The sequence below is a fragment of the Scomber scombrus genome, chromosome 22 (genome assembly GCF_963691925.1).
Source record: "Scomber scombrus chromosome 22, fScoSco1.1, whole genome shotgun sequence".
In the NCBI taxonomy this organism is placed as follows: domain Eukaryota; kingdom Metazoa; phylum Chordata; class Actinopteri; order Scombriformes; family Scombridae; genus Scomber; species Scomber scombrus.
Genome location: NC_084991.1, coordinates 3,496,960 through 3,521,142, shown reverse-complemented (window position 1 = coordinate 3,521,142; position 24,183 = coordinate 3,496,960). Strand labels below are relative to the sequence as shown.

The 24,183-nt window shown below is 40.8% G+C and overlaps 1 protein-coding gene across 1 annotated transcript in view; it reads right to left on the bottom strand.

Annotated features, from left to right (window-relative positions):
- LOC134004802 (EF-hand calcium-binding domain-containing protein 6-like) overlaps positions 1-24,183 on the bottom strand; it is a 31,219-nt gene that overhangs the window by 5,290 nt on the left and 1,746 nt on the right. The window contains exons 4-28 of the mRNA XM_062444197.1: positions 23,773-23,882; positions 23,212-23,360; positions 22,845-22,946; positions 20,249-20,342; positions 16,492-16,746; positions 16,311-16,391; positions 15,960-16,120; positions 15,056-15,065; positions 13,519-13,646; positions 13,410-13,434; positions 13,088-13,261; positions 12,456-12,850; positions 12,132-12,266; positions 11,506-11,640; positions 11,088-11,283; positions 7,150-7,264; positions 6,218-6,342; positions 4,879-5,102; positions 4,720-4,783; positions 4,519-4,637; positions 4,271-4,432; positions 2,754-2,909; positions 1,721-1,931; positions 982-1,176; positions 67-303 (exon numbers count right to left, since the gene is read on the bottom strand). Coding sequence (XP_062300181.1) covers positions 67-303; positions 982-1,176; positions 1,721-1,931; positions 2,754-2,909; positions 4,271-4,432; positions 4,519-4,637; positions 4,720-4,783; positions 4,879-5,102; positions 6,218-6,342; positions 7,150-7,264; positions 11,088-11,283; positions 11,506-11,640; positions 12,132-12,266; positions 12,456-12,850; positions 13,088-13,261; positions 13,410-13,434; positions 13,519-13,646; positions 15,056-15,065; positions 15,960-16,120; positions 16,311-16,391; positions 16,492-16,746; positions 20,249-20,342; positions 22,845-22,946; positions 23,212-23,360; positions 23,773-23,882 — 3,758 coding nt within the window. The remainder of the gene's footprint in view (positions 1-66; positions 304-981; positions 1,177-1,720; positions 1,932-2,753; positions 2,910-4,270; positions 4,433-4,518; positions 4,638-4,719; positions 4,784-4,878; positions 5,103-6,217; positions 6,343-7,149; positions 7,265-11,087; positions 11,284-11,505; positions 11,641-12,131; positions 12,267-12,455; positions 12,851-13,087; positions 13,262-13,409; positions 13,435-13,518; positions 13,647-15,055; positions 15,066-15,959; positions 16,121-16,310; positions 16,392-16,491; positions 16,747-20,248; positions 20,343-22,844; positions 22,947-23,211; positions 23,361-23,772; positions 23,883-24,183) is intronic.

Sequence of the window (24,183 nt, the reverse complement as noted above, 5' to 3'; positions counted from 1 at the left end):
TTCTCTGGATTACAAAGTTGTGAAATATCAGCAGAAATAAGAATAAAAACATTTTTCTGGCTTCACCTGATCATTTGTGAGTGTCGGGCAGTGGCGGGTACAAAGCTGTCTGAAGTGCTCTTTAGTGATGGTGGTGCTGTTGGAGGAGTCCAAATCCAGCACATCTTTGGTGAGTTCATACAAGTGGCCTGAGACGACTTCCTGGATCTGCTGGAGAACCACAGTGACTCCAGAGGTGTCGCTCTGGACTACAGATGTGGTTTTAGGCCTTTCCCTGGTCCTGCTCAGACACCTCTCTGACATCTACAGCAGAAACAAATACAACACACACACAAACACGTCTTCTATGTTACATGCAGGTAAGGATGACATAGAATTAGAAGAGTGGCTCCACATTTTGGGAAATAATTTATTTGACAAAATCAACATGAATCTAACCTGAGCTTTAACTAGAGCTGGGTGCTTTAAATCTAACTGCTATTAACCTGCCAAAGCATACAAACATGCACTTTAAAACCACACACTAAAAAAGGTATGAATTTATATTTGACACTTTTTGTTTTGAATGATGGTGCTCAATCAAACACACACACCAACACACCCTTCCATTGGCTGATATTTCCCCAAATTCCCTCTTTTCTTCCTTGTTATACTTTAAAAAATGTACAATAAAAAGGTATCTATGTTTTTTATTGTTTAGACTTATGTGCCCACGTAAAAGCAAAGATGTAGTATACAAAGAAGCATGCTGTATACGTAGCAGTGGGTATGGTGTGTGTATATATATGAATATGAGTATGTTTATATGTGTATAGTGTCTACTGTATACTGTATTATGTTGACTCTGCTGTCTTATCTAACACTCAGATCCTCCCCATGTTATGTGTTTTGTGCAATAAATGTAAGAAATACATCATTTTTAACTGACAGAGTGAATAAGTGTAGATCTCAACTTTAATCTGTGGTGTCTGCCTCTCTTACCACGGGGCTCTGTGACTGAAACTTGCTGAGGAAGTCCTTCCAGTTAACGGTGCAGCTCTCACTGTTTAACTCCAGTCTGGTCAGCATGTGTCTGAACTGTTTGTCTGACAGGCGGGCACAAAAATTCTCCAGGACCTGACGAAAGTCCAGAGCTCTGACCGTCCCTGTGCTGCTCTGATCGAAGGCAGAGAAGGCCTGCAGGAGAGGAGAAGACACAGGAAGATGATCTCTGACACACACACACAAGCTGTAATACACAGTTTTCTTTTTATACAATGAGGGATTATTTAGATCTGGCTAATCTATTGGCTTCTGATCATCTGACTGCTCGTGTTTCTCACATCATTGCACTTGAAGTAAATATATTGAGAGTTAAAGCACCACCAACACAATCAGGTGGTGCACAAAACTATCACTTGACATTAGGAACAGCACAATTTGCAATTTGTTACAAAGTCAGTTTTCTGTGTAAATAAAGTCTAACATACACTTTTTTAGAATGTGTAGTGATGTCTTTTAGAATGTAATAAATGAATAGTAAAACTGATGGTGTATGAAGATACTTGGAACTTGCCCCGAAGAAATGTGTAGTACACACTGCTGAAAACAAAGTCTTCTTCACTGCTGTGTGTGTGTGTATGTGTGTGTGTGTGTGTGTGGGAGATGCATTGAAGCCTACAGAGTTTCAAAGACGGACTGATGTCAAAGGGGAATGCAGCATGTGGGTGTGAAGCTTCACCTTAAACAGGTTAGGTGCTGAGGCAGTGACCAGTTCCTGCATCTTCACCAGAGCCGTGTCTGGACTGAGGCCGTTCAGAGACTCCATCTGTCCGTTAGCTTCAGGGGTAGAAGGAGAAGGCTCATTCTTCTTCTCTGCTTTATGGTTAAACACAGACAGTAAGTCCATGTAAGAAATCCTCCTGTTGTTATCAGTCATGGAAACCTTGAACCTAAAAGGGAAAAGAAAGAAGAGGGGTAACAGACAGGTCGGTTTCATGCTGCTCAGCTTTAAGCCATGCTAACAGTGAGGCTGTTATGGAATGTTGAACAGAAATGAATAAATCCCAGAGGATGAATCCCTGAACTTTTCTCCAGCGCCTCCTCGAAGTTCACATTTTTGGTTTTGAGTGATATCTTAATAATTAATCATACATTGCTATGGATATTCAAGGTCTCCATACTGTCATAACTGGTGATGTCCTAACTAAACTGTCCAAATTATTACGGTTTCTTTATTCTCTTGTGTTGAATTGAATTGTTTCTTTGTTTTGATTGTAAGTGTTTAAAAGGGGTAGGACTAGTAAAGTTCTACAGTTTGCAATCATTTCTATTTTCATATGTTTCGTTGCCTATATATTTTACTTTATTATTTTCACATGTAAATAAATAAAAACTACAAAACCTAATAGTTTGCTTTAAGACCAAATAGCTGAAAAACAATTCCATCAGCCTCAGCCGTATATAGCATAGCATAGCATAGCATAGCATAGCATAGCATAGCATAGCATGACTTTAGACTCAATGTCGTTATTCCTTCTACTTAAACTTTTTTTTTTTACATTTTGGGTGACAAACAGTAGATCTAAAATGTTCTGGTTTGAAAGACACAGTGGAAACTATTAGCACATAAGTAGTCACATATTTATTAAATCTGAGGGACAGCTTGAAGTAAAATGTTACAGTATTTTTTAAGAAGTCTGAAGCAACTATCAAGATCTTTCATAAGATACATACAGTGTGTCTCTATGGAGGAAGTGAAAGCTGTGTTTGACCTGTGGAGGTGATGTATGAGCTGCTCTCTCTGGATGAAACACCTGCAGGAGTGGAAGAGGTTGAGCAGCTCCTCTACCGTCACTGTGCCATCTCCTCTTCTTTCTAGACCAATCAGAGCATCACTCAGCTCCTTGTAGTTATCCTGTAAAACCTGTCTGTGGACAGCACAACACAGATTTTATATAACTGGTTATCTTCCCTTTTTTAACATCCACTGCTTTTATCAGTGAGACATTCCTGTTGAGTTTTCTGAAAAGGCCTCTCCACTACTCAAGCGTCTCTCTCTGCTTTCCTAAAGTCTGTTTACACCAATAAATCACCAAACCTATACTGTAGCTACACATGAGTGTTAGGGTGAATTAATGAGGCTCGGTGCATTTGCAATATCTATCAAGGCTCAATTATACTCACAGCATGTGCAAAATGTTTCTACACTGGCTTAAATGTTTGTTTATCCAAACCCCCCGGGGAAAGGAAGCCCATTCAGGAGAGTAATATACCAGGATATGAAAAATTGAAATGTATTGACGCTCCGAGATTCAGACCAAAGCCTGAAAACTAAAATATGTAAATATCCATCATTCCATAAAATACATAATGGTTTGTTTTTTTTAAATCTGTGTTGTTTAATTTTTAGTGCAAATGTTCTGCCTGAGTCAGTACAGAAACAAGACTGTGTGTGTCTGTGTGTGTGTGTGTGTGTGTGTCTGTGTCTGTGTGTGTGTGTGTGTGTGTGTGTGTGTGTGTGTGTGTGTGTGTGTGTGTGTGTGTGTGTGTGTGTGTGTGTGTGTGTGTGTGGGGTTTCTTTTAGCATTATGTCTTATGGGCTGCAAAAGAAAATCAATGTTAATTAAAGTTAGTATTAACTGTTATAGCTGCATGTACGTACTTTATCATCATATTAAAACTTGTGTGTTTCAGATGCATTAACTAAACCTTTGCTTACACTTCTCCACTTTGAAGACTAAGTACGTAGGCCTTACTGGTACCCCCCCCCCCCCCTTTCCTGGTTCTGGCCTTACCTTACTGACAGGAAGTAATTAGTTACCATTGAGGGTTCTATACCTAACCCTGCTCAGAGTCCTTTTATTCATCATCTCCATGCTTCTTCTGGCTCAGATTATCTGCCGTTCAGGACTTTGTTACACCTCTATGCTGATGACACCTGACTGTACCTTGACCCCAAACCTTCCCCCGCCTCCTCCTTTCTACCCATCACTCACCAATTGCCGTGATGACAATACCTGGATCACATCAAACATTAAACTTAACACTAACAAAACTAATCTCATGGGTGTCTGATCCGAGACTCTGAAGGGTCAGCTACTTAGTTCTGATCACTCCATCTGCCTCACCTTGGAAGTTGATAACCTGAGCTCAGCTGCCAAGGTTCCTTTTTACAAAAGCCTAGTTTTTGTTGTCAGGCAATTTTTAAAAAACAACTTGTTTCCTCCATTAATAATGTGGGCTAAATCATCTTAAATGAAACACAATGCCATGCTTCTCTTTCTCTTACTCGATACATTCCGGTGAGGTAGTATCAGAGACAACTGGTCTGCTGGCATCCTTTTGGGCAACAGTCTCTTTCAGTATCTGGCCATGTCCCACATCATGATTAAACCCCAGTCTTTCCAGGAAGTCACAAACCGCCACAGACCCCTTCCCCTCTGGATCATACCTGTCGAGATGAAGTTAAAAACTGTCACAGGCGCTGAAATGAGCACTACTGTATGATGTGTAATATTGTGATTGTGATGCTCTTACCTCAACCAAAGCTGTTCAAACTCGTTGGATGTTAAAGGCAGAGAATAGGTATAGAGGAGCTCCCTCAAGCTCTTTTTATAGATCCAACCCTGGCCAACAGTGTCACAGTGACACAGTATCTGATGAGAAAGAGAGAGGTAGAGGTAGGTTTGTTCTTTCAGAGGATCTTTCTATGAGCGCTCTCTGTGAGTTCATACTGACCTTAGACATGTCTGCCCACTTGTAGCGTGCCTCACAGGCCAGAAGATCATGGAGCTGCTCTTGTCTGTCAGGAGAGACAGAAAAGAAAAACGTATGCACGCTAAAGACTCACTTTTCCTCTAAATGTCCAAATATCAGTAATGATCAAATCACACTCACATAGTGGCAGTTTGTGTCCCATGCTTGCCTTTATTTTCTACAACACAGACAAACTCTGTGTAATTGAGGTTGCCTCCAGGCTGCAGGCCAATCAGTTCCAGCAGCCTCTGGTACTCTCCCTCCTGGCAGAAAAATCCCAGACTGTTGTACAACACTCTGAAATCATGGCAGTCCACCACACCTTTACGCTTCCTGTCCATCAGGCGGAAGGCTGTCAGGTTGTCCTAATGCAGAGAGACATTGCTTGAAAGGATGTGTGTACTGTGGTGGTCGTTTGCAATTATATGCTATTATATCTTAAAACATTATTTCACATCTCAAGAAATTAAAGTCATAATCCTCAGGATTTCAGTTCTGGTTGATTTGGCGACATTTGTGGTTACTGGTGGTAATGGCGAGTGTGTTTTTACCACAGCTCACACATCTATTGGTCAGTGGGGTTTGCAAACAAGGCTTGAACAGCTACTCTGTGGGAAATGCAACAGATGAAGAGCAACATGGGCAACTTCTTATAGTCCAGCCAGACATCGGTTTTTTGTTTCAAATTACAAAAATAAAAAGGGGTTAAATCTGGTCTCTGTCATCTTCTACAGCCACATGTGCACTCTTTACATCTGTTAATGTGTACCAGCACTTTGATCCTTCAGAGAGTTCCAACCCTAATGGGTTGGAAAGTAAGCGAATGTCTGTACATGTACAGACTATGTGTTGTTTTATTTTATTTGCTTGTCTTTAAAAGTAAGGTGTCTCTCTGGTTGCTGCAGTGGTGTTTTTTTTATAGGGGAAGTGTTTGGTTTGGAGGTACTAAAGGCCAAAGAAACAATCATCAACATGAAGCAGCTAAGGTCAGTGCAGCTGGAGACTGTAATGCTTTAAATTTCATGTTGGCTCTGTGCACCAGCCACAACTGTATATTAGAGGTTTGCAGATAAATGTGTGAGAGTACCAGGACCAGTGTGAGAATGATAAAGCACCCTGAAAAAGACAATGTAGATGTGATGCACATCTGTAATACTGATGTCATTATGAAATTACATTACAGATGCCCAACACAGGCTTTCTGTCTTTAGCATCATGTCCTGTAAATCCCAGAAATATCAAAGATATGTTAAAAAATTAATATATATATATATCTCGGTGTGTGTGTGTGTGTGTGTGTGTGTGTGTGTGTGTGTGTGTGTGTGAATGAGGGGGAAAATTGTAAAGTGTTTTTTTTTTAATGAGCACTGTATGAATAGCATAATAGTTGTTAATCATAAATCTAAGGGGAAAAAAACATCATCCTTTTCAGTCTTTTTCTGTCTGTGAGCTGGAGAACATCTTGGCTCATCTTGCTCACCTCGTGGATGATCTTGATCCTGGTCTTCATGGCGGCCAGGCACTGCTCAGCAGAAGTGAGCAGGGTGACAACCTCCTTTTCACCAGAACCCTCAGAGTCCTGCTGTCCATCTCTAGCTGTGGCCTCTGCACACATCACAGAGAAAAACAGTCATTTCCTGTCCATTTAATCAGCCACACAACCAACTGCTTCCCTCCAATTCCTACTTTGTGAGGGAATTATGAAACAAATTGGAATTTCTGTTCCGTTTGGTGGATTATTTGTGGTACTCCACACTGCACAGAATGCCCTTCATGTGTGGCAAGCACACTGGGCATTTAACAGCCTGACCTAATTTACATTAGGTGTTACATTAATTACAAACACACTTGTCTTCTAAATCTAGGAAAGACATTTTTATGCCTTGCAAACATGACTAACTTTATGTTCTGGCTTTGTTTAATGATTCTTCTTTCTTTTTTTTGTTATTCCTTCTACTGTGTTTCTTTTTTTCTTTTTTCTTTTTTTTAGAGGATACAAATTAGAGTGATGCCCTGCTGCTCTGTTTTCTGCTTCCAAAGCACATAATTAGCCCAAACAAGCAGAAATGAGTGTGATTCTGAATCTGCATGCTTCCCCCCTCTGCTAATGAGAGACGAAGAGGCTCACTCTTACTCTATTTATAATCCACGATGATTTCTCCAATGGCTCATGTGCTAAGAAAGACATCATTTTACAGGAAGCGGGGGGCTTATGTTTGATCGCTGTGGGTGGGGTAGAAGTTGGGATGCATGGCAAGATGGAGAGGAGGGGGGACGGGAGCCTGGTGGGGAGTAGGAAGGGATTTTTGAAATCTCTATTTAAGCATTGAAAACCCTGCCATGCAGAACTGATGGGATTGCTGACGCCGCTGGTCAAGATGTTCTGGCTGTCGTTCTCACGTCTTTCCTCACCCTCGTACTTCCTCTGGAAAGCCGGGCACTCCATCCGTCCGTCTATGAGGCCGAGCAGTTCGATGAATTTGTTGAAATTCTCATTGTCCAAGATGATCCAGTTGTCCTCTAGTATCTGGTGGGGGGGGGGGGAGAAGCAGAACACGTTAGGAAATGTAAGCAGCCTGATGCGCTGTGCTTCAGGCCGGTTTGCATCGACTTTTCACAGAATCACTCTCCATGTACAACAGGTGCATGAAGAAATTTGACCTGTTCCTTTGATTAACCAACTGCTGCGGGAAGAGGACAAAATATAAACAGCACACCTCACTGAGCTTATACAGTAAAACATATCCACTTTAAACCTTAGAGGATTATTACATTTTGGAACTTATTTTCATGGTTTTTGCCATTATTTCTCATCCTGTTAATAGCTGTGATATGTGAAAGTGGAAACATTCTTCAAAAAGAAATTGGACGTGGTAAGATACACAAGCAGGTTATAAACATACTTTTAGGATAGTCAAACTTATTTTAATACTTATGACATATAAAATCAGCATGTTGCAGCCATGGAAGCAATCAAGGTAAGGAGTGATTCCTCTTCACTTGTGACCATTCTTGCAGTGCTATGCCTTTAAAAGCACCTTAACTTATGTGCAGTGTTGTAGAATGGATCACTGCCTGGGTTCCTGCTCATGCTATTGAAACATGTAGCTGCCTTTTATCAGATTGACTGATTACGACAATCGGACGAGTATTTCAGCTCCTGAAGTGCGTCCACCATCAGCCAGAGGTTTTTAATAAAGGCAAGTGAACTCAACTTTGCTGCTAGCTCTTCATAAATAAATCTTTCATTTGATTTGGTTCACATCTTAACTTGCAGTTACTTACTGTTCTTAAAGATGAAGCCACCCACCTCATCCCTAACACTCAACCAATCCCTCTCAAACATACACCTACTTCAGGTTAGGTTTTCTTTGTCGATCATACAGACAGTAGAGTTTGTCAAGAATAGCTGTGAAGTGGTTGGTCTGTGTGTAGTGTTTGACTGCATCTGATACGGACAACTCCGATCTATGGTTCACACAATGCCAACCTACAAGGCCTGGGAACTTACTTTTTCAGTTTAGAGTGCCTTCCATTAACAGAGGCTCCATCTGAGCAGAAAGCCACCAGACTGTCTTTAAGAAAAGCATCATGAAGGCCACGTTTCAGCAGGCAGGTCAGTAGTTCACTGCTGATTCCATCTGCAGTTGTATTCTCTCGCTCTAAAGAATAAGGTCGACAGCTCAGAGCTATCATCTGACGCTCTGAGGAACACAATGAGAAGACTTTCTACTTAACAAGGTGCTTTCTTGCACAATAACAGCCTTTTCTCTTTTGATATGAAATATAAAATGTGTACATGTGATTGTATGAGTAGGTGAATAACACAGCCAGCGTTTACACCATATATCATCTGTAGCTGTTAGTTTTGGATGATCACAGTAAGGTTGCTCATTTTCTGCAAAACTGTTCTGAAGAAATTGAGGGTTGAAGCTTCGTCATGTTGTTTTCTGCTCATTTGTAACTATGTGAGACACTGTGTTCATTTATTTTTCTTTCTCAAAGATCTCATTAGCTCCTCATTGTTGTTGCCATATGGGCTTACATTACAGTTCTGCATTCACTAGTGAATGTGTACCACAGTTTTCCTGTTCTCATTGCCCCAAATGACCCCGCTTCCCTGTATGATTTACTTCCCAACTACAAGGAAATATTCAAATTGATTTCCATAGGTCCGTTTCCACTGCAGGAACTTCGGGGTAATTTTACGGGGCTGTGACCGTTGCTGCGTGTCTCCATAGCAGGAACCGGCCCTGAAGGACAATCTTCCGGAACATTTACAGGGGCAAAACGAGTCCCTGCCTCTGGGTATGTACTCTGTGCGGCACCGAAAAAATTCCTGGGTCAGGCTTGAGGTTGACTCGGTGCTGATTGGGTATATTCAAAGCGGGATGTGACATCAACAGAAAGCACCAAAATAACCAATAACTGCACTGCACACTGTATTATAGCTCTGTTTTAACCTTCCTGTCGTCCTCCCGGGTCAAATTGACCCCGTCTGTTTTGACTGTTCCTTCTTTCCTCCCTTCCTTCCTTCCGTCTGTCCTTCTTCACTCCCTCCTTCTCTTTTTCCCCTCCTCTCTTTCCTCCCTTCTTTCCTCCCTCCATCCCCTTTTCTTCCTTCCTTCTGTCCTTCCTTCCTCCCTCCTTATTTCCTTCATTCCCCCCTTCCTTCTTTCCTCTGTCTTTCTTTCCTTCCTTCCTTCCTCTTTTCCTTCTTTCCTCCCTCCCTCCTTCCTTCCTTCCTTCCTTCTTTCCTTTGTCCTTCCTGCCTTTCCTTCCTCCCTTCCTTCCTCCCTCCCTCCTTTCCTTCCTTCCTCCCTCCCTCCTTTCCTTCCTTCCTCCCTCCCTCCTTTCCTTCTTTCTCCCTCCCTCCCTTGACTCGAGGACAACAGGAGGGTTAAACTGTAAATCATGCAAATATTCTCCAGATTCAAAATATAAACCTGTAAATGTGCATCATTGTAGAAAATGATAAGAAATAATGATAAGAGCCAAAAAAATAGTTGCACTGCTTTATAAACCAACACATCACACACATGCAATGTTTAATTGATTTAATGATGCTGATGTTTAAAAGTAAGTAGACATAGAGAGAAAGAAAGAAAGAGTGAAAAGTGAAACTTTTACTTTGTAATTTCATACCATTCATTTATCAGTGAAGAGTATGAAACTACACACTGACAGCCAGATTTGTTTTCTATAGTAATAAATGACACAGCAAAATAATGAGCGCACTTGTCTCAATCCAGTGTAGCAGTGGCAGTAAACTTTAGTCAGAATGATGAAAGAGTGAAACACATGTGTGATGATTCACAGATCCAACCTTTGCTTTCCGTTTAACAAGCAGAAACATTGATGCAGACAGCTTTTATAGAGCAACAGGTGGATCTTTTATTTTTAGAATCTAATTATTGCTATTGCAGCTTCTCCCACTGTGTGTGTTTTTGCTTGTTTTCTACCAAGAGTCTTCACCCTCTACACACCCTACTTTTCTCTGCTTGTATGAAGGTTCATAAACAATATGCCCCCCCCCCACAACTCCCTGAAACAATTATCAGACTCTGGCAAACTACACCTAGACTCTAAACCTGTTGATCAGTCAATATCCTAAAGGACAAAGCAAGAGATTGCAATATAAAAGGAGCTGCTGTATACTTCTGAAACACATGTGGTTTGGCTCCACATGATGTAACTGAGGAACAAATGAAAACTGCTTTTGTGTTGCTGAAACAGTTGGAGTATTTCCAACATTTATGGATTAGCAGTTGCCACTAAAATTGATATTCTTGTATATTTCTTCTTGTCAACAAAGTGAGCCCAGAGTTCTGTTGTTGTACAAAAACTATTAAAAGCATGATGAACATGGCCACGGTGGTTCATTTTGACTCACAGTGACAGTATAGGAAAAATCAAGAGATTACCAAAGTCAGTAGGATTCATGGTCTGGGAACCATTGGTGTTAGTACCAATATCCTATCCTTTTTTTCTCCAACCTTTAAAAGAATTCCTCTCCTTTTATGTTAATGAATTATTTCAAAATCCATTGTCCAAGCTTGTCTGTTGCATTAAATGTTTAATATTCATTAGCATGTAGCTTATCAGCTTGGCTGGCTGCTTTAACTGGGAAAAGCAGAATGCAAGCCAGCAGGAGGCTGTAACCAGCCGACCACATCCATGAGTCAGACTGCATATACAGCATAGACAGTAGAATTAAATTCCACTATACACTTCAGTAAAAAAAAAAAAGTATATATACTATGTTAGAATCTACATGCAGATTGGTAGGGTTTAGTATGTTGGCCATGCTGTGGAGATACTTATATAGTTTTTATTTGAACCCTCCTCACCTTCCGTATATCTGCCTCTGACAGCATCCCGTCACAGCTGTAGATGATGGCCTGGATGCGATCGATGAGGCGTGTGTGACGTTGCTCTAACCTTGATCGCATCCTCTTGAAAACAATGTCCAAGATGCTGCAGGTGTCTTGACTGCCCCGCTGTGCCCTGACTGACTGCAGGGTAGACTGAGGTGAGTTGCATGACCTGTGGGGGAGATTAATGAGTGTTAACACACCTGTAGTGAATGGGACTATAAATAAGAGATGATGTAGTCAGCGTTGTGGTAAAGAGTCTGCTTGCACATGTCCCATTGACCAGTTTACATTTTGAGAGTAGAACAATCAGATACTAGGAGAATAAGACACATTAATGGGAGTTAATGGTACAGTCAATATAGCATGCTTCCATCACTCTCTCTACACTGACCTCTCAGTATGGTAGCAGCAGGATGAGAGTGTGCTTTCATCTGTTAGTGGTGCTCCCAGGTATCTGAACAGGTCAATGTAGGAAACCAACCTGGAAGAGCTGCCAGGTGTAGAGCTGGAGAAGGACACACAGAGCCTGGAAACACAAAGAGAAAACCCCAAATGAGCAAAGATCAGTTGTATCTTTTATTAGCAGGTCTAACATTCTACATATCATATGTTAGCAGGACTAAAACATTGGAGAAAATATGTACTTCTTGGTGTAAAGATGAGTGCTATCTCTTTATATCTTCAGCATAACTTGCAAACTGCTGATAGGGTGTAGTTGTGTGTGATAATCTATGATACTGTCACTATTAGTTACACCTGTCACATTACCCACAGTCATTTAATAGATTTTTAATACAGAAAATATTGATTAATGCTGCTTTAAAGTCAATTAAACCCTTTCCACAGCTTAAACTTACTTCAATTCAATAGATGTGGCAGCAATAGAGACATCAGTACAATTTAATCAAATACAACCAGCACTGAGTTTAGCAGCCTCTACACTACTTGTTAGATCTAGACCACAATGTTATATTTTACAGTTTAAGCATTCAGAGTTTCTGGTTTCTGGTTTCGAACATCAGGACCTGGAGGTGTTCACAGACAGTGTATTCTGCTACATTAAAAACTGCATAGACACTGTCACTGTGGACAAACGCATCCGGGTCTACCCCAACCAGAAGCCCTGGATGAGCCGGGAGGTCCAGCAGCTGGCTGAAGGAGAGAAACAACGCCTTCAAATCCGGAGACAAAGCTCTCTACAGCACAGTCCGAGCTAACCTGAAGAGAGGCATCCGTGAGGCCAAAGCAGACTACAGGAGGAGGATTGAGGGACGCCTGGACAGTAACGACAGCAGACAGGTGTGGCAGGGAGTCCAGCACCTCACCAACTACAGGGCCAACCTCGGAGCTGCTGATGGTGACACCGCTCTGGCAGAGGAGTTGAACCTCTTCTTTGCCCGCTTTGAGGTGACACCACCAGGGACAGCATCACCACACCCCAGCTTAAACCTCACAGTAGAGGAGCATGAGGTGAGGCGAACGCTGCGGGCCGTCAACCCGAGGAAGGCTGCGGGACCTGATGGCGTCCCGGGACTGGTGTTGAGGGACTGTGCTGACGAGCTGGCTGGAGTCTTCACAAGGATTTTCAACCTGTGTCTGGAACAGTCCACTGTCCCACTCTGCCTAAAGTCCTCCACCATAGTCCCCTGCCCAAAAAAAGCCTTGACCCCCACCAGTTTGCCTACAGAGCGAACCGATCCACGGACGACGCCGTGGCCACAGCACTCCATGCTGCACTGTCACACCTGGAGCAGCAGGGGAGCTATGTTCGGATGCTCTTTGTGGATTACAGTTCTGCGTTCAACACCATCCTCCCACACAAACTGGTGGTGAAACTGGGCGACCTGGGGCTTCCACATTCCATCTGCATGTGGATAATAGCTTCCTCTCGGGCCGCAGACAGAGGGTCAGAGTGGGCCATCATACATCCACAGCCCTGAGCCTCAGTACTGGCTCCCACCAGGGCTGCGTACTGAGCCTCCTGCTCTACTCCCCTCTACACACATGACTGTGCCCCCGTCCACCATAGCAACACCATTGTGAAGTTTGCTGATGACACCACAGTGGTGGGGCTCATCTCTGGGGGGGATGAGTCTGCCTACAGGGACGAGGTGGAGCGGCTGACAGCATGGTGCAGGTGCAACAACCTGCTCCATAACACCGCAAAGACCAAGGAGCTCATAAAAGACTACAGAGAAAGAAAACGGACACTCCACCACTAATCATCAGCGGGGACTGTGTGGAGAGGGTGGCAGACTTCCGTTTCCTGGGAGTCCACATTGAGGAGGGTCTGACCTGGAGCGCCAACACCTCTGAGCTGCTGAAAAAGGCCCAGCAGAGACTTTACTTCCTGAGAATACTCAGGAATAACAACATCATACAGAAACTGCTGGTGTCCTTCTACCGAGACTCCATCGAGAGCATTCTAACATACTGCATCTGTGCTGCACAGTGGCTCAGAGGAAAGCGCTCCAGAGGGTCATCAACACGGCCCAAAAGATCACCGGCTGCCCTCTCCCCACACTGGAAGAACTACACAGAACATTATAAAAGGACTGTTCTCACCCTGGACACTCTCTGTTTGAACTGTTGCCATCAGGCAGACGATTCAGATCAGTTAAAACAAGGACAAACAGATTCAAACACAGTTTTTATCCTACAGCTATAACTACACTCAATACTGCTAATTAATTAATACTGTTTACAACTGACTGTGAAATAGGGATGTGCAATGACAAAATGTAACTTTATGTGGGTATAGTTGGGCAGTTTTTATATATAGTATTTATTTAACTTTTATTTTCTTGTTTTATTTATTTTGATTTATGAATGATGCACTGACTGGTGAGCACTTTTAAATTTCTTTGTTCTGGTGACAATGACAATAAATCTATCTATCTATCTATCTATCTATCTATCTATCTCTCTATCTATCTATCTACTGGCAGAAGTAAAAGGCTGATGCAAAGCTCACTGGTCAAGACTGGGTCAAACCTAGTGAAGTCCTGGATAGTAAATGTTCATCTGTCATTTGTGTTGTGGTCCCACTAATATGTATTGTTAAAGTGTACAGAAGTAGCATCACATGAGATGGTTAAGCAACATCTGAGCCAAAAAGAAAAAGAAAAAGAAGAAGAACAATGCAAGAACAATACTTTCTACTCATATCTTAAGAGGTTTGATTTGAAAGAGAACTTATTTTAATTAGAGCTATTCTAATTATCTGGTAACTCCCCCTGCTCTTTCATCTGTTTCACTCTCATTTTTCACTTTGTAGTGAATGTTTTGTCGGAGTGATAGAGGCATGAGGGAGAGCGCACTGTGCACCTTTTCCCCTGTTGATTCTGACAGCATTTTGGATGCAAATTCAGGAGGCTTATCTCTCTCAAATCATGCGCACCTGCAGAGCAATCGCCCCACACTAAACTGATATAACAGCTACATGAGTCTACAATGGAAAATGGGGAAATTTCAACATGTGACTGGCTGACCCCTGGTGTAACATCATCACTCAGTCACTCACAAGCACAACAAGCACAGGAGAATAGAGGATCGAAGGTTGAAGAAGTTGGTGATCCTCCAGTCAATGAAGCTACCTAATCAATATATTAACATGATAGAAGGATAAGCGACTTAATCAATTCAATGTGGTGGGTGTAATATTATAGACATTGGTATAATGAGGTTCATGAATATGTATTTTCTAGGGGAAAAAAGGAGGTCATGGTCTACTTAAATTGTCTCTAAATAAGTAAAGGTATATCTTACATGACAGATATTTGCATTGAAACCATCCTGCAAACGGCAAGTCAAGCATTCGTTTTTATGTGGTTTTAACGCTTTGAAATATTTTTAGCAACAGGAAACAATTTTTTTATTTTTTTTTTTGTTAAGGAAAACTGAATATTTCAACATTTTGGGAAATATGCTGATTCATTTACTTGCCCAGAGCTACATGAGAATACAAATACCACTCTTGTGTTTGTGCATTAGTATGAGGATATGTAGAACATTATTAGCTTAGCATGAGATAAAATTAAAAATATGTCTAAAGCTCACTAATAAACACTGTTTTTTATGTGGTGTTATATGCTCTATAAGCTGATTGGACGGATAAACTCTACAACCACAACATTTCTACATTTCTTTTTTTTTGTACATTTACCCCCACGTAGTCTTTACACGTGTAACTTTAACTTATAATAAAGTACAATCGAAAAATGTATATATAATAAGATGAGATGGTAAGAGATGAATAAGTAGGAAATGATAACAGTAATATTAAGAAAAGAAAAAAAAGAAGAAAAAAATGGAGGGAAAAGAAAGAAGAAAAGAAAACTATATAATAAGTATATTATTTAAATTTCTACATTTCTGATTGTTTATGGGTTAAACAAACAGGATACAACATGTTAGTAGTGAGCTTCAGAGATGCTTTTTTTCTTTATGCTTCTCAGCTGTAGCTCTATACTTTAAACACAAACATGATAGTGGTAACAATATGCTCATCTATCTCTCAGAAAGAAGGTGAATATATGCATTTCCCAAAATGTCAAACCATTCCCTTAAAGTTAATAAACACTACCTCTTGACTACGACATTCTTATGTTGCAGATAGAGTAAATGACCTGACAGGTTGGCACAGTGGCTCATTAGTTTCTATCATAGTGACAAACAGCCATACAGTCCCTAGTTTGAAGCTGACCCAGCCAGCCAGGGGCTTTGTGTGTGGAGCACCCAGTCACCACAGGGGCTACAATTGTCTCCCACAGTCAAAAGGCATGAATTATTTTAGGTCTCTGTAAATGACACTATGCTGTGTGTGGCTCTGGATGTGTTTCTTACTTGTTGAAGTGTGTGTCAGAGATGGGGAAGCCATAGTGGTTTAAAACCCTCTTCAGATCCTCCTGTTTGACATATCCAGTGCACTGAGGGTCACACAGCTTCAGAGCTGCCAGGACTGAACTGAGATGCTCGCACAGCTTCTCCAGCAGCAAACTCTCCACCTTAACATATATACATACACACACACATATATATTCAGCACAGTCACACAAATCAAATACTGCATGAATAATTAACCCCTTTTTTCCCTTTTGATCTCATTCTGTGTTTTCTATCCGTTTGATCTCATAGTGTATGCTACAGTTTATAGTGTATGTGTGATATTTGATAAGAGTATGCTCAAACACTCACTGTTCTCCATGAAGCAGATGCTACAGACACCTTATCGGCCCACTGTGTGGTCTGCCTCTCATCTGGTGTTTTCTGCTGCACCTAAAAAAACAAATCAAAAATCTATACTACACATTTATGACCTTACATGAACATATTGAACTAGAAAATACACAAACACTAGCAGATAACACCAGCGTACAGTCTCTGTAGAGGTAGGATCTGTCTCCTCGTCCGGTGGCTCGGGGGTGTTACAAGGGGAGGGGGCAGAGGGGATGCTGGGGTTGAGTCTCTCCAGGCTGGTCAGCTGGATGACCCCACTGTGTTCTGGGTCCAGTATGTTGAGCAGCTCTGTGATCTGTGTATTGTGAAGGTGGGGCTGGGGGGTTCTGGACTGGCTCCCATCTGGTCTCTTCAGCAAGTGTTGCAGGTCTGCCCTGGAGATCCAACCTACCTCCTTCTGGAAAGACAGGAGCATTCATTTCACAGGGATGTTGTGAGCACAAATGTGGAACCAAAGGTGGAACTGACCACTTTGTCATAGACTAAATAAGTGGGCGTGGTTAACTCAGGATGACAGGTTTCCTGAACTAAAGGCTAAATAAAGTAAAAAGACTTATTAAGATTATTAAGATAGGTCAAGTAAAAGGTCTCAGTATGCTTAAAATGAACTACAATGTGTCAAGGGAAGGGCAAAAAGCCTGATCTTTTTCCCAGAACTCTTTTGCCTTTGTCTTGTCAAATTAATATAATGTTGTACACTTTCAGTTTCTCCTCAAAGACATTCATGGTGTCACCCTCAGGCAAAAAAAATTAACAGGATAGCTGTGTGAAGAGTAAAAAAAAAAAAAAAAGAAGCTGAAGAACAGTTCAAATCATGCATACTTAAATATTTTGCAAACCTGTCCAATCCCTGCATGAAGCAGGAATTATCATCAATCATCTGTTGAACAAATTACTAAATGTGTTAGACATGGTATATTGTATCTGTGTGAGAAAGGGGGGGTTTCAGATTTACATGATCTGACGACTACTTTGAAGCATACTGAGGCCTTGAGAGTTGCATAAAGAAATCCTGCTGACGTGTCGCTAATGAAGAGGTGACGTTAGCTTAGCAGACCTCGATGTAAAACAACATTTTCTCTTAAGCTAACGTCACCTCAACAATTTTACTAATGACATATCTTTTGGATTCTAGATCAGACTCGTGAAGAGGGCTCTGCCAGGATCTGCACCAGCCTCGGTCATGCCATCATGAGTCTGAGTCTGAGCCAAAACCAGGTCTCAATAAATCATGTTGATGTCATATTCCTGTGGTGAGGTCTCTCCTGGTTGAACTATATCACAGTGTAAGGGTGTTTTGTTCCTGTTGGCAACAAGGATTTGTTTGGAAGTGGAAACTATGATACTGCAGGAAATAAACTTTTAATTGCAACTGAGTTCAGCTTTGCACTGTTTGAAAGGTCTTAGTGGCAAACCTGATTTTCAAATCAAAAGTTTCATCATTCAACAGCCAATTTTACTGTTGTATTATTTAAAAAGAACCAGTATGTAATATAATACTGTACTAACTCATAAAATGAACATGTGTTATCAGAGATTAAGGAAACATACCAAGTTGAAATGCTGGTTTCTGCTACTTCAGTACTACACTCAGTATGTTCTCTATTGAAATTGAGTTAGTTGTTGTTTTGGCCTGTGTGATTCCACCCACTGCGCATTCAACCTGATTGTTCCACCATCACATGATGTGGCGTTAAGAGGTCGTGGTCATTTCAGGTATCTCTGTGAGACCAGATGACGCCCGTTTCAACAGCCCAGGTTGCCAGATATGAAACAATAACTAGCTATAGGCTGGTCAGAGGTCCTATTTCTCCTTTAAAATGTGATACATTTCACAGTTAGTAACTTCTAGCAAATTAACTCATTAATCAGTTATTTTTTACTTAAAAGAAACCAAAAAAAGTATCCTATTATTCTATCTTGAACTGTGTACTCAGCCGAGAACACAAAAATGATATACATAACAGTGACCCTTATTGTACTCTAAATATATAACATTGACAACCTATAAAATGTTTATTTTTCACTTGGAATTACAGTTAGACCTGTCACAATAGCTACTTTTGTTGGACGATATATTGTCTCAGAAATAATCGCGATAAACGATATTATTGTCATTTGAAGATCATTTTATACCACTGATATAATGATAATATAATAGTATAATAATGAAAGGGTGGGTGGGATTGGAGAGTGGGCAGACTGTCATTATTATTAGGAATGGAGGACACTACTTGTTTAACCAATGTGACATGAATAGCCTCTTAGCTGCTAATGTGAAGTTATATGATAAGTCGATATATAGACATGATGATGTTGATACTTACATTACTGTATGATAAGTTAACGTAATTATTATGACAGGTCTAATTACAATATAAGGTTTATTCTGCTAAAGCTTTACACAAAGAAGTAAGATTAAGTAAGATGATTTATCTGCATGAATTTAAATCTATGAACAAAAATATTATAGATTTTCACCGACAGATCAGAAATGTGGTATTAAATGTAATTCAAAACAATAGAAAATCCTCTCTACTAATTTTCCGCTTTCCTTCACTCTTACTGTTCTCTTTTCCGTCCCTGTGTTTATTCCTTTTTTTTTTTTTTTTTTTTACTTGGACAAGCTGAGATTATCACTGTCAGTCTCTGAGCTCTGAATATAGACAATGACATCATTGTGTTTGTCTGCTCAGTATACAATTTTCAAAACAGACAAACGGGAGCGTGGGGATTTACATGATGATCTCTGGTGGAATGACAGAAATTCAATATGTGGGGCTAAGTTGCCTACTTTACATCTACATGAATGTAATCAGTCTCAAATATCCAGGACGATTATATATCACATTACACTAAAAATGTACATGTTTTAATGATGAGTGTGTTAATGTTAATGTTGTGTGCTTTACATGATTATGCACTATGTACCGTCTATGGCCTGGCACGACAAAGCATCCGTCTGATGAGCTGAGATTATACATTATACAAAAACACCGTGAATCATTGCAAGTTGCCTGCGCTCTTGAATTCTTCCCCAGAGATAGTCTAAAAACCATAGTTGGCTTAGAACCTGCCTGAGTGAAAAACCTCATTATTGGCTGGCGGTGTGAGGACACTCTTGTTTGATCTCCCACCCGCTGAATAGATTATTAAAACAGTTGATGGAGGGATTTTTTTCCCCCCTCCCCATGCCATTAAAAGGAGGAGATCCTGGCAGATAGATATGTGTGATTCGTATCTGGGAGAAGCTTCACACACACATGTACACACGCAAACACACACACTCAAGCGTTTCCTTAAACTTGGAAGCCGACTGTTGTTTTGTGAGTGGCAGCAGCAACATCAAACATAACAGGGAATTAATGGAAAAATTCAACCCCCTCCACCCCTCCTTTCCCCCCCCCCCCCCCCAAAGTTTGTCTAACTCCAAAGTTTTCATCCAGCTGAAGTAGACTGATTTGAAATTAAAGAGGCAGAACTCGATGCGGAGGCGTGTTGAAGGCGATGGCTGTCAGACGAACATATGGCTAGTGACTGAGTGGCTAACCAGTGGCCATATGCAATCATCTAATCGTGTTTATGGCCATCAAAAAGCTGCAGATGATGATTGGCTCATCTGTAAAGCTGTCTGGTAGTTATATTTAAAGCGTACACCTCAGCATGTGCCTTTGTCTCTTAGCAATCTGCTGAGATTACTCCCTGGTGTCCTGTCTAATAACATTCAAAATCAAAGTCTCGTCTCCTACTACAGGTTTGTTTTTGTTTTTTTTGCAAGACTGTGCAAATAAGGGAAAGGTTTTGAAGCATTTCGTTGTGTCTTTTCTACAAGTAGCAGGTTCATCACTCAGTTTTTTGGTTGGTCTTTTATAGGTTTTGTAGCTTTTACTCCTGACTCCTACCTCGACTTGGTGGAAGATCTCTTTCAGTCGTGGGTAAAAATCCTGGAGATCCAAGTTGTCTTTATCTTGGAGAGGCTGCTCAGAAGTCCTGAGGAGGAGAGACAGGAAAGAAAAGGAAAGAAAAGGTTTAGGTTAGGACAAACAACAAGGTAGCATGGACATTTATGAAAATGTAAAGTATGTAGAATATTACTGGGAATATGTTCATATTGGACAATTGTGCATCACACTATCTACATTCAGATTGAGAAACTTTGTCTATCATGACAGAAAATTGTCTTAGACGTGGCTCACCATTCAAACAATACAATCTCATAAAAGCAGAATAAAAATATAGAGCATACATAACTTAGGCAGAGTATAATACATGAAATGGGTGTATACAAGGTGGGTATGTTAAAGTACACCGTTTCTTTTTTTTGTCTAAAAAGCTTATGGCAGTGGGAATGATTTTTTTTTTGGGTAAGGGGGCTTTATACTGTAGCAACAGCTTTATGGTAGTAACTGGAAGGATTTGTGCAGGGGGGTGGGAGGGATCCTGTGTGATGAGGTAGGCTTTTCTTTCAACTGCATCCCAAATGATACATCCTTTGTCTATATTTCTAATTGTGTGAGTGAAACATGGGTTGTTATGGATTAAGATAGAAGCCTATTTATAGGGCTGGTTGATATGAGCAGAATCAAATATCACAATATTTTTGACCAAATACCACGATATCAATATTTTGACAATATTGTAGGGATGACTATCAGTGCTTTCACAAAATATTAACGCAATGAGATTTTTGCCAAATAATCATCAGTAATGTGGATGTAATCTGACTAAGTGGATAAAGACAGACTGTTAAGCTCAGAAATGTTTACTGTAATGCAGCCTTTAAAGCAGGAAAAGACACTTATTCCATATCACAATATTCAAAATCTAAGCGACATCTATAAAATATCATGATAGATATATCAATTTCTTTCCCAACCTTACTTATTTGTTCTGCTGAGTGTGCAAATGAGGTGCATGACTTATGTTAGTCCCCTAACCCTGACCTTAATCTAAAGCTTGATTTATTGTTCGTTAAGTGGTTACAGCATACCGTGCACAGGCTCTGTAGCTACACCATACCTGCACCATTTACACTAAAATACAGATGAAACTTAAAGTAAGACACACAAACTATAACCTGGTGCACGAAATGGTTTGTTACACAAAATCATCTGATAAGTCGTCCTTGGAAACTGTTTGGGAAAAGGCAGGCACACGGGTGACCGGATGATACATCGGTCTATCACGTTCTTACCTTGCGAGGAACCAGTGATGGAAGCGCATAACTTGAAACCTGACATAGATGGATTCTTGCATGATCTCGTGAATCCAGCTGTTTCTCGAGGTAAAGCAAACTAGTAACTATTTGTGAAGTAGGATGTTCAGAAAAGGGTGATCGTCTTCATGGGCATCGGTCAGGATACATGGAAACATCAGTCCTCTTAACGAAGGTTTAGTTCAATTCATCAGAGGAATTGTATTGGTGCAACAATAAATGGAGGAAAAAATGGAGGCTTGAGTGGACCAGGTGAACTTAATCAGGACAATTAGGGGTTACAGAGGGTGAAAAAAAACAAAAGGAAGTGATATAAGTGAGGAAAGGAAGTGGAATAAATAAAAGAAAATAGTAAGTCTTTACTTCACTATTCATAAACTAACTCAAGCACAGAGATGAATTGGATTTATGAAGTACGTTTTAGAAGTTTTATCGTCACGCTACTCTTTCATAAGTATAAATAATTAAGTAATTTAATCTCTGATAGTCTCTCATTAGACATTCCAGTGTTCCTTCTGTATGTGCTAAAATTGTAGGAGCTGCTCCTCTCCGCTGGTTCATTTCTGTGAATTTTCAGTGTTATTTAGTTGCCGTTATTGCAGGGGACAGACACTACACAGACTTTGGTTTGACTGTTTATAAAGCATAAGGTATTCATTATCACCCAATTCTGTGTTAGACCTTTTTAGCCAACTTCATTCCAACTTATTACAGGTTTTACACATATTTTTGGAAATGATGGTCAGTAGGCTTCATTTTTGAGTTAACGCCTGTTCACATTGCGTCTTGGAATGATAGATGTATTTAAAACATCTGTCTAGAGTAGGTCGAAAGGTTGTTTGAGCAATCAGATTTCAATGAGTCATGAATGTTCCTTAGATGAATTTACCCATAACTTATTATAGATAGGATAGCTGTCCATTCCACCCATGATGGTGAGTTCCTCCTCTGTGTGAAGCACTTTGGATCTACCATGTTGTGTTAAAGGTGCTGTATAAATAAAGTTGAAGCTTTGGATGTATGTGTTTTTCTCCTACATCTGTCTGAGACTGGTAGAGATTGCTGAGAGTCAGGACAACATTAGACAAGTTGAAGAAAAGTTCATTTATCTGCTCTTTTTCAATCCTTGCAAATACTCACGCTCTATAGTCCAAAAGTAAGAATGCGTGTGTGATATAATCCCAACATGTGATTGATATATGAATGAGGGAAAAAAAACACTCCATACCACTTATTTCATTTGTTAAATGGGGGTAAAACTGTAATTTCAAACTGACCTGTCAGTGTGAGGGTCTGTATCAGCCTCTTCTTTGCCCAGGCTCATGAAGTATCCCAGGAAGTGTTTCCACCTTATTGGCCCTGTTGTTTTCACACCATACCTGCACACACACACACACACACACACACACACACACACAAACACACAAACACACAAACACACAAACACACACACACACACACACACACACACACACACACACACACACACACACACACACAATCCATACACCTGCATTAAAAATATATTCCACAGAATAGCTGATAGCTCCATTTTTAAGATTTGAGGAGTGAAGGGCATGGAGGCTGAGGCAGAGCAGAGACCAAATAAAAAAAGATAAATAAATAAAATATTGTTTTCCCTACTGGCTGGTCAGCTTCTGGAAGGAGTGAGTGTTCATGGGAAATATAAAGCTGTTGAGAACAGCCCTGAGGACGTCCTGTTTTACCAGGCCAGAGTGGGTGGTGTCAAAGGCCTGCAGCGCTTGCCACACCGGGGTCGAGTTCACACACATCTGACAGGTAGAAGCACACACTGTTATGCACACAGTCATATATTACTGTAGACACACACACCTTCCCTGGCTTTGTCTTTTTCTCCTCAATAAGAACAGGAAGTGAGTCATCTCTGGTTTCGGTTGCCATGGAGAACATCCCAGTGCGGCTCTCAAACGCGTAAGAAGAGCCAGCCCCAACTCTGCCGCCTTTCCCGCAAATTAGCCGTGATTAACACACTAACTCAGGAGCTGAATTTTCTGGGCAAACATTTTAATTAGAAGTGTTCCCTCTGCCGTTTGCATCCTGACGCGCCACTTAGAGCTAATTTACCCCTCCGTCTTTAAAGAGGATAATGCAGGGGAGAGGGCCAGATGGTGACATGCAGACAGAATGAATAAAACACACAAAGTCATGCAGACAAGTCCGTACCTTGTCGTAGAAGAGAGTCTGCAGCTTCCTGTGTGGAAGAACTGATGGTACAATGCATTCTGGTCTCTGCTTGACTTTCTCTGGTGGTGTTGCCTGTCGACCGGACACTTCTATAAAATACAAAACGTAGAATAAGTCTTGTTCTATTATGTCACCCTCAGGATGAATTGCAACTTCATTTATCATCAGGTCACTTTTTTGCCTCACAAAGTAAGACGGTGATAGATGTTTGATAGACAGATGGTTCATCCAATCACCTGTCAAGTTTTTTTTGAAAGTGCCAACTTTTCCTAACAATTTCCAACGATGACCTCACAGGTTAACTCTGTGATGGTTTTTGACCAAATACCTGCAAAACTAATGACATTCCCATCAGCCTCAGCTACACTTTGTGTAGTGCTAATTGGAAAA